The sequence below is a fragment of the Sinocyclocheilus rhinocerous genome, unplaced genomic scaffold (assembly GCF_001515625.1).
Source record: "Sinocyclocheilus rhinocerous isolate Xijiao unplaced genomic scaffold, SAMN03320098_v1.1 scaffold851, whole genome shotgun sequence".
In the NCBI taxonomy this organism is placed as follows: domain Eukaryota; kingdom Metazoa; phylum Chordata; class Actinopteri; order Cypriniformes; family Cyprinidae; genus Sinocyclocheilus; species Sinocyclocheilus rhinocerous.
Window position 1 is genome coordinate 364,655 of NW_015624573.1, and position 10,505 is coordinate 375,159.

The 10,505-nt window shown below is 39.6% G+C and overlaps 1 protein-coding gene across 5 annotated transcripts in view; it reads left to right on the forward strand.

Moving 5' to 3' along the window:
• The window catches only part of slc8a1b (solute carrier family 8 member 1b), a 105,247-nt gene that overhangs the window by 16,407 nt on the left and 78,335 nt on the right, over window positions 1-10,505 (forward strand). For 2 of the 5 annotated variants that reach the window (XM_016558041.1, XM_016558011.1), the window contains exons 1-2: window positions 862-1,210; window positions 2,549-4,395. In XM_016558041.1, the coding sequence (XP_016413527.1) occupies window positions 2,576-4,395 (1,820 nt within the window). In that variant the 5' untranslated portion in view covers window positions 862-1,210; window positions 2,549-2,575. Of the gene's footprint in view, window positions 1-861; window positions 1,211-2,548; window positions 4,396-10,505 lie in introns of those variants that run through there. The other 3 variants (XM_016558019.1, XM_016558026.1, XM_016558033.1) reach the window with 3 other exon arrangements.

Genomic DNA, 10,505 nt, shown 5'->3' on the forward strand with positions numbered 1-10,505 from the left:
TATATATATATATATATATATATATACACACAGTATATATATAATTTTATTTTTATTTTTTAATATATCCATTCAGGAGCGATGTCCGATTTAACGAATCGTTCTTTTGAGTCGGATCATTTAGTGAGCAAGTTTAAAATTCGATTTGAATAATTCGGTTCACAAGTCAACAAATTACTGACTTTATTTTTATTTTTTAATATATCCATTCAGGAGCGATGTCCGATTTAACGAATCGTTCTTTTGAGTCGGATCATTTAGTGAGCAAGTTTAAAATTCGATTTGAATAATTCGGTTCACAAGTCAACAAATTACTGACCTATTGAACTGAGTATCATATCATCTCTTTCGGACGCCCTTTTTTTGTTAATTATTTGAAATATTTGTTTCGAATTAGCCTAATTGTGCGAAAAGTTATTTTAATAGAGCAGAAGAACATTAAAAAATCTAATTAAACGTGCTGAACCTAAATAACTGATTCGCGGAATGAGTGTGATTTCCCTTTACTACAGTACTTACAGACAAACCCGTTCATCATGGAATGGTGTGGTTTTCACAGCCGGCTGGAGAGGTTGCAGTATAGAAAATGAATGAGATGTCGAGTGTGTGATGTATTACACCACTACAAATGAAACCGGTATTGTATCACGTGGTCACCGTGACTGATAATTCATTCATTGATCATCAGTAACACGGATAAAGGACCGTTTGCGTTCATACATGTTTGTAAGAGAGGGCAACAGAGTGAGAGGAGAAAAAAGAGAAACGTTGAAGCAGAATCCCGCTCTCTCTTTCTCTTCCCGAACGCAGAGCGCGTATCCCACTCACAGAGCGCGAGGCTCCGCGGCACGCGCTCACACACACACACACACACACACACTCTCACGCACCCAGTCCCTCACACTGAACCAGCCGAGAGAGGGAAGAATGAGGAAGAACTCGCACGCACATTTCAGCGCTCTCAGATTTGCTGATAAAGCATCAGATATTTGATCGCTACGGGTCTGTTTGGGGAAAAACACGCGTGTATGGAAATCGGAGGGTCCATATAATACTCGCGTGGGTCTCTAATCTTTCCTGCATCTCCTATATAAAAACCTAAACTAATGCGAGCTGGGATACTACTGACGGCTTCCGACACGCACTGTCTCCGTTAACATTCCTGCTGCCGTTTTCCCACAGACTGACTACTTCACGGAACACCGTTACGGTAAGAGGACCTTCTTTAGGCTATATGTATATATTATGGGTTTGCATGTAGCTATGCTGGCGATATCGTTGCACGAGGGTTAATAGGGGGCCACCGACAAACCGAGTATCACATTCATATCATCATTACGGAGAGTGACCCATTTGATACAGAGGTGAGCTCTCGTGCCCGTCCGGTGCGGTGCGGTGCGGTGCGGTCCGGTCCGCAGTGGCCCGCGGATGATGCTTTAACCGGCCGTTCGCCTTCACCTCGTTTTACGGGATTCTGATGTGCACGTGAAAGTTGTATTAAACACGATCTGGTTGCAAGAACCCCCGCGCTCTGTGAGCACATCACGAAGAAAGCCCTTAAGGCAACCGTACAGCCAACGTTTATCCGAACAGTAAGAGCACCCAAATAAGAAATTATGCGTGTCGCATCGCGTACGTTGTGGGATAACAGATGTTTCATCAGTGGATGGGGTAGAGGTGCTGAATGAGAGCAGTAGGTTGCGGTAGATGTGAATGAGAGTGAGAGTGAGCGAGATTTGAGCAGTGCTGAATTAAAGCGCTCTGTATTCGGTTCTTTTGCATTTCAGATCGCTAAACCGACCGAGGTTAAACGATCGTTAAAGCTACCGAAATCCGTATGATTACATAATTATGTAGGCATATTCAAAGCTTAGTGGTTTTAGTTTCATATGAATGTGGGAGTAATGTATGCAAGCTTTTGCTGTGCACTATGCCCATTGATGACTGCAGATATGAGTGTGTGTGACACTGTGGGTTTGTGTCCATGCATGCGTTTTGCACCATGATATGCGTTTCTTCTTCTTGCCTCAGGGGCCGATTGCCACCCTTTGTATGATGATGCATTTTGCAGGCATTGTTTTAAGTTAGGTCTGCTTACTTGCAATCAAGCACCATGCAGCGTCCCAACCTGAACTTCATTGCATTATTTTTTGGAACCAACTGCTCTGGACTAATAGCGAGAAACAACTAGCAGAATGTAATGTCCTTGAGCACTAGGCTTAAGGGAGCATCTGGACTTGTTTATGCATTCTGTTGAAATGAACCTGATGATTGAATTGATAAACAAATTTGACAAATAGATAATCATGTACAAATGCTCCAGAATGAGTTTTTTTTTACCTGACATTTTGGGAACGTGCCTTTCAGCAAATGCTGATGAAATGTTCCAAAAATGTCAGCCTTGAATCAGTTTCAGACATGCCGTAATAATGCAACAGTTTTTGAGAACACGTGTGTCGGTGCTTGTTGGTGATCAGTGTCCTGGTTTCATTTCAATAGTTGCTTGATCTATTTTTCTCTTCATCCCCCTTTTCTCTTTCTATTATAGCAGAAGTTTGTCGCCGAGTAAGGAACGATGAGGCATCGTGACACCTCCCCACGCCTCTTCCTGAGCTTTCAGTGTCTAGTCATCATGGTGATACTGCTCTACAACGTCCACCATGTGACAGCGGAACATGCTTCAGACCACAGCCAGGATCATAGTTCTCCTTCCAACAAGTCTTTGAGCTGTGGTGGGTCAGTTACATGTGCCCCAGGAGTCATCCTTCCGATGTGGGAGCCCCCAAACCCTTCGTTTGGAGACAAGGTAGCCCGAGCCACGGTTTACTTCGTGGCAATGGTATACATGTTTCTGGGAGTTTCGATTATTGCTGACCGCTTCATGGCATCCATTGAGGTCATCACCTCTCAGGAGAAGGAGATCACCATTAAGAAACCCAATGGTGAAACGACCACTACAACTGTACGCGTCTGGAATGAAACTGTGTCCAACCTCACCCTCATGGCTCTGGGGTCTTCAGCTCCTGAGATTCTGCTCTCGGTCATTGAAGTGTGCGGCCATAATTTTGAAGCTGGTGACCTTGGACCCGCTACCATTGTCGGCAGTGCAGCTTTCAACATGTTCGTCATTATTGGAATCTGTGTCTACGTGGTGCCCGATGGAGAGCATCGCAAAGTGAAACACCTGCGTGTTTTCTTCGTCACCGCCACTTGGAGCATCTTCGCTTACTTGTGGCTCTACCTGATCTTGGCTGTTATCTCGCCGGGCGTCGTCCAGGTGTGGGAAGGTCTTCTTACTCTTTTCTTCTTTCCAATTTGCGTGGTCTTTGCTTGGATCGCTGACCGCCGCCTCCTGTTTTACAAGTATGTTTACAAGCGCTACCGAGCTGGCAAGCACCGTGGCATGATCATCGAGACGGAGGGGGACCGTCCTCTGCCATCCAAGGTGGATATCGAGATGGATGGGAAGATGCTGAACTCTCACGCAGTGGATTTCTTGGATGGAACTCTGGCTTTGGAACTGGAGGACAAAGATCTAGATGAGGAGGAAGCAAGACGTGAAATGGCGAAGATCCTGAAGGAACTGAAGCAGAAACATCCCGATAAAGAGGTGGAGCAGTTGATTGAACTCGCTAATTACCAGGTGCTCAGCCAGCAGCAGAAGAGCCGTGCATTCTACCGATGCCAAGCGACCCGCTTAATGACCGGAGCAGGTAACATTCTGAAGAAGCATGCGGCGGACCAAGCTCGTAAAGCAGTGAGCATGCATGAGGTGCGCAGTGACACTGGAGAGAATGACCCGATTTCAAAGATCTTTTTTGACCCTAGCTCTTACCAGTGCCTGGAAAACTGTGGAACCGTGGCTGTGAATGTGATCCGACGTGGAGGCGATCTCAACCAGACGGTGTCTGTGGAATTCCGCACAGAAGATGGAACCGCAAACGCCGGCTCAGATTACGAATTCACAGAAGGCACTGTCGTTTTCAAGCCAGGTGAGACGCAAAAGGAGATTCGAGTTGGAATTATTGACGATGACATCTTTGAAGAGGATGAGAACTTCCTCATCCACCTCAGCAATGTCCGTGTGCTTCACGAGGGTGATGAGCCAGAGACCACTGAAGCCAATCACATGGAGACCATCGCAACGCTCGGTGTGCCCTCTACAGCAACAGTCACCATCTTTGACGATGACCATGCTGGAATCTTCACATTTGAAGAGCCAGTCGCCCACATTAGTGAGAGTGTGGGTGTCATGGAAGTGAAGGTACTGCGTACGTCTGGCGCCCGTGGGGTGGTGTCACTGCCATATAAAACCATTGAGGGAACTGCGCGTGGAGGGGGAGAGGACTTTGAAGACTCCCATGGTGTTCTGGAGTTCCAAAACGACGAAATCTTGTAAGTCATAGTCTTATATTTACAGTAAAATGTTTTTTTGGGGGTTCCTGTCCTGATGGGTCACTCCTAAAATATTATAGTTAAGAAGAACTGTGTGAGAGAGTCTGAATTTCATTTGTGTTAGTATAGTGCCCTGTCAGAACAGGAATGTAATGCATGTAAGATGTTTTTGAATTGTTTGTGCTTGATGGAGCAGCATGCTTGATGCTAAGTATTTTGCTGTGTGACATCATTGTGATGTCACCGTGATGTCAGAAGCATTATGTGCAAAGAGCAGCCGATGGAGGATGTAATCAAAAAGAATCTCCCCATATCTACTTCTCATCTTCTTCTCTTCTCCATCTTTTTATGTATCTTTCACAATTCTCTCTCTTTATATTTCAGCCTCAAAGCCTGATTCCTGAGAGTCGGTGGTAATGATAATGATTATGATATTCTGTTTGCAGATGTTTTGCTGTTTTGTTTCCTGTTTATTTATTATTTTATCGACTGCGTGTAATCTTCGTAAATGTTTAATGAGTCGTCTTTTTGCTTTTGACTACAGCTTCTGACTCAAGTTTGTTGTTTCTCGAGATGATGCATGCATGTGTGTTGCTAATCTCATGAGTATATTCCCCGTTGAAAAACAAAACATCTTAGACCAGACTGAGCTTGTTAGCTGGTCTTGTTTAGTCCTGGTCAGGCTGGTTTAGGGGGGCTTTGGGCACTTTAGCTAAACCAGGCTGGGAGACTAACGTAAAGTCCAGTAAGCCAGAATGGTTTAAGCTAGTTTTTTTTCAACAGGGTTTGCACAGGTTCCTCGCCATGTGACCCATGGATTTGTCATGCTGACATTATGACAACATCAATTTTCTAGGCTACAGATCTTAGTGTGAGTGTGTTTTGTTGTTTGCTGACAAGCTGTTGCTTGACATGAGAGGGAAGCTTCAAAGCTATCTCAAACATGTCTCTGAGCAAAGGTTATTGAAAGGGAATAATCAACCCATCTGCATAAGACATACGGTAAAACAGAAAACCGTCCATCTGGCCTGGTATACAAGGCGTTAGGCAAGCACATTGACCGATTGTAACAGGCCATGCATATTTTAACCAGATTCAAAGCAGATGTTGAGGGTCAGACTTTTAGGGGCCTGTTGGCCTGTTGCATACTTTCCATAGAGCAAAGCTGTGCGTGCCTTTAAGTGGATTTTAATAACACTCCTGTAATGAAATGATGAAGGGATAGGGGGTGTGTTGTGCGCTATACAGGAATATAGACAGGATTGGGGCCGCTTGCAGCTCAACGCGCATTCAAGAACTCTGATGTCTTGATTTCCTTGGGATCTTAAAAATTTCCAGAACATATAATTAGAACATTATCTCAGCATTCTGGAATATGAGTGTGGAACAAGGTTGGAATGCAGGGTTACCTCACTGTGCAGGACCATGATTCATTGCACTTTCTGAGCCCTTTTGGAACCGTTTGGATGCTCTGTTTACTAAATACAGCCCTGTGAAAGTTATTCACTCCAGAACAGTGTTTGACCACGCTTAGAAACATTCTGGATGTCAGTGAAAGAAGAATGCACTGCCAAAATCTCTCTTTAGTGCCAAACTGTTAACATCACAGATGTGCTTGCAGACACACGACTTTTATTTTCCTCACAGGATTGTGTGGTCTCACTGTCACACAGTAGATCATCTAGATTCAAACTCATGTGGTAAATATCAGTTCAGTATGCCCTTTATTGTGGTGTCTTCTGGGTCTAATGGTTGTGTTTTGGTGGTGTCATAGGATGTTAAGAATTCCAGGCCAGATCTCATGGAGGGAGACAAGGCTGTGAAGCACCATCGTGCTGCGATGCCCTTGAACAAAACCCAGATGCAAGGCAGAATGGATTGCTCTGGAAAAGAGAGAGGAAAAAAAAGAAAAAGGGAATGAGAAAATAGATGATCTACATCCCAGAGCCAGAGGCAAACTCCACCCTAATTTCAGTGTCGCAGTTTGTAAGAGAAAACACAGAACTAAAGTTGAGCTCCTCGCAGGCCTGTAGTTTCTTTGCTCCCATTGGATTATTCCGAGAGTCAGGAGCGCTGGCATTAACTGATAAGCAGATTTCAGCAGAGCTAGAACACCTGTCAATCACAATGTCCTACGCATCCCCTGATCATTGCTCATTTGCTCATGAAATATTTGGCTTATTGATTATTCTTTCGGCTCACAATACATACAGTACTGCAGATTTCCCCTGAAATGAGCACAAAAAATTCTGAAAAAATTCACAGATTCTCCCTGAGCCTGCTGATGAGTGTTTTATACGGTATCGGGTTGTGTTGAATTTAATGTCCTTCATGCATTTTGCATTTTGCATTTAATGACTTTAACTTTCAAATTCAACTCCTGAATTTTAATATAATTTAATTTGATGTATCAAACAGAATGCACAATTGCAATTTAAAATGTAACAAAATTCAACTCAAATTTTTTACTAGAAAAGCAAAGCTTGTCAAGACGAAATTTAGAATATTGACTCAACAAAGGTTTGTTTTAAAGTTTTGAAAAAAAATATTTTGTAGATTTGTAGACCTTACTAACAGATAGATTTTTAAAACTTCACTTTTATGAATGTGTATTTAGTTGATCTATTTAATCCTACTATATAAATTAACTTTTGTTGATCTGAATGGAAGAACACTTCATTTCCTTCATTCGTCCTGTCATTCCAATTCCAATTCAGCTTTGTGTGATGTGGCTACTCCAACGCAACACTGAAACGATGCCAATTACTCAGTTCTGAATTTTGCTCAACCCTGGTTTATATTCATTTCCACCAGATCCCACTTTAGAAATATTTGCCAGACATAAAATATAGCACACAGAGTCACAGTGTACACAGATTCAGAGTACCGCTGCATTATCAGCTCTAACTGGCATTTTGACATTTGTGTTCATGAAATGCCAGGGCAGTGGGTGGCAAGGAGAGTCATGCTAATGCTTGTACATCTGTTATTTGCAGGTTTGCACATGGTCATCCAGGTGTATCTGTGTGTCTATGTGTGTATGTTGATGTAGTATATGTCATTTTGAAGCAGCCATTGGTAAGATGTCCTTAAGATCAGCATTAGGCCAGATAAAGCATACAACTTTATGGGATTATGTGTGTGTAAATACAAAAAGCATGCAGGTGTAAGTAATAAAACGGTATGACAAATGGCATCTGTATCTGTATCTGACAACTTAATCATCAGACTGTCCCGCTGGACAGGCTCAGAATGAGATGAAAGAAGGAAGAAATGAAGGCTAAACATAAGGGAGAGATAAATGTGTTGAGAACAGATTAGCTGATGAAGAAATATAACACCAAATCTGGGTTTAAAAACCTTTTTAGCTGCCTACATAGACAGCATTTTAAGCCTCACAGACTATGATGCCCAATGAGTGCTGTCTAGGTAGACATCTTGCTATGTTTTGAAACAACCAGGCCATGAATTTAAATTTTGCATTAATTTTATTCTATTTATATATATTTTTTTCTTGTAGAAATACAATAGGCTAATTGTAAATAGTTTATAGTTAATATTAATTTAGGAAATATCTAATAGTTTTTTCTTGCATATTAGTTCTAGCTCTTCTATTTTATGTCTCCACATTGTGTTTTGGAGAACAAAAATGTAAACAAGGTTGTCATAGATAAACTTTTGAAAATAAAAGTTTTTAGGAGATGCACAAATTGCAAATTAAAAAGATGTTTTCTTTTTCTAGGTGATTTTATTTAAAAGACTTAACATTTGTGAAGGTCATTCTTGCAGTTTGACTTACTGCCTAAATGGCAAGTAATTTTATTTACCTGCCAAAGCCATTTGTTGCTTGGTAAGTGCCAAATTTTTTTGGCAGGAAGTAAAGAAAAAGGAAGAGAGAGATGAAGAGGGCGATAGATACAAAGAGAGAGAAATCTATAGGGGGTAAAGTGAGAAAGAGAAAGAGAGAGACACAGGGTCAGGTTTGAAGTGTTAATCTGCTCTTTCTCATTAGAGCCAATAACAGCTGCAGGAAAAAGCATAACTAGAACATTCACGCAGCACACACACTCAAACACCACATGCAGAAACAGGCTCACACACACTGGTGTAAGGGACGCACCCGATCCTATGCAGGGGTCATTCTCACACCATTATGAGTAAGAAGTATTTTGGTTAAATTTGGTTCGATTTTAAATTTAATTAAATTGTGGTGCATATACCGTGTGTTTTCATAGAAGTTTTATTAATGTTACACAGACAAAATATTTTAACAAGATTCAAGATTGGAATAGATTTTTAGAAATGCAATGTATCTGTACTAATAGTCATCATTGAATATTAGAATCTTTTAATGTATATATATATTTTTTTTCTCCATTATTTTTTGAGTCAGAATGATTGCGTTTTTTGTTTATTCATTTTTTTAAAAATTATATTTATATATTTTTTGTTTTATTTTATTTCTTTAATAAATTGTGACTCAAATTACAAAGCTCATCAGCACTGAACTGCCATATTTGCTCACCAGATTTAACTGTCTAAAAATGATAAAAATCCTCAAAATATAACAAAATATTTTAGCACAGAAAAGGCAAAATTAAGAGAAATGTGTTTAAGAGATCACAAAATTGCCAAGTTAATATCACTGACTTTCTGCAGTTATAATCGATAAAATGTTATAAACACTTGTGAATGTCTCATTGTTTTGTGAGTGGGCCGTCAAGATTTGCAACGTGCCATTGTAACACAATGCAGTAATGCATTCAATCACACACTCGTAGGCATGCTTGCACACACTTACTTGCACACACTTTAAATGCTCATAAAGGCTATTAGCTGTCTCATAATTGACAATTAAGAGTGATATTATTCAATTAAACGTTGCAGAAAAAAATATTTTATATTATTTTCCATAAACTAACGGAGCAAAGAAAAAAAAAATCCCACTTCACCTGGAAGTGTCATTCATTCATTTGAAAGCCATTTAAAAGTAATAAGTGCAGCTGATTACTGTTCTTAATGATGTGTAAAGCCTGTAATATGTTACTGTGTATAATAACACTCCATTAAATGCTAATAATGAAACCAGTATTAACCAAGATTTCATATTGGTCTCCTCAAATTCTTTCTTGCTTTTCTCCTGTCTCTTTTTCTCACTTTGACAGTGGCATGAAAAATGTTGCATTCTGGGCAGAGAGTGTGCGTCTGTAATGAGAGGGTTATTAACAGTGATGTTTCAATTAGCGCACGAGCTTCCTGTGCAGGTGGGAAGGGAGTGTTTCTGTCAGATATCCTGAACCCTCACTCACCCCGAGAGCTGAGTCAAGCCTCAATAATGAACACCCCGACATACTGTCACTGTCACCCTCGCTCCAGTCCCCTTTCAGTTCTATCAGCGCTTTCTGCCTTCATTTCTTTCTTCCTTGCTTGCTTTCTATCACTCTTAAGAACTCTAATATTTAGGGCTTAGGGATGTGAACAAACACCTGTCCTTAAGAAATAAATGCCACATCTGGAGATCAGATACAGTATATAATGTAAGTATATTATTTAAATTAACTACTGATATTGATAATGGATACATGTATATATAAAATATCAATATAATTTAATATGTAATTATAAATAAAAGCTTTATAGTTTAATAAAAAAAAATATATATCTGATAATATATATATATATATATATATATATAAAGGTTTTATATTATATTATACCTAAATATGTACTGCCAAAATCTTGATTTCCATTTGTTTCCTGTATATTTAGATATAATATAATTAATATAATATAATATAATAATGATATATATGTAAAATAATATGCATATGTACTATATATTAAATAATATTTATATTACTTTGTATTATATATGCATATTGCATGTAATATATATGTAGATATGTGTATATATGTATAGGATATCATGTATAAAATAATATGCATATTACATGATACATTTTTATTACATTAAATGTTTTACAAGTTACGCAAGTTATTTACAATTTTATACATTACATATATTTTATATCATATACGTATAAATTATGTGATATACAAATATATAAAATATACGTGTGTGTGTGTGTGTATATATATATATATATATA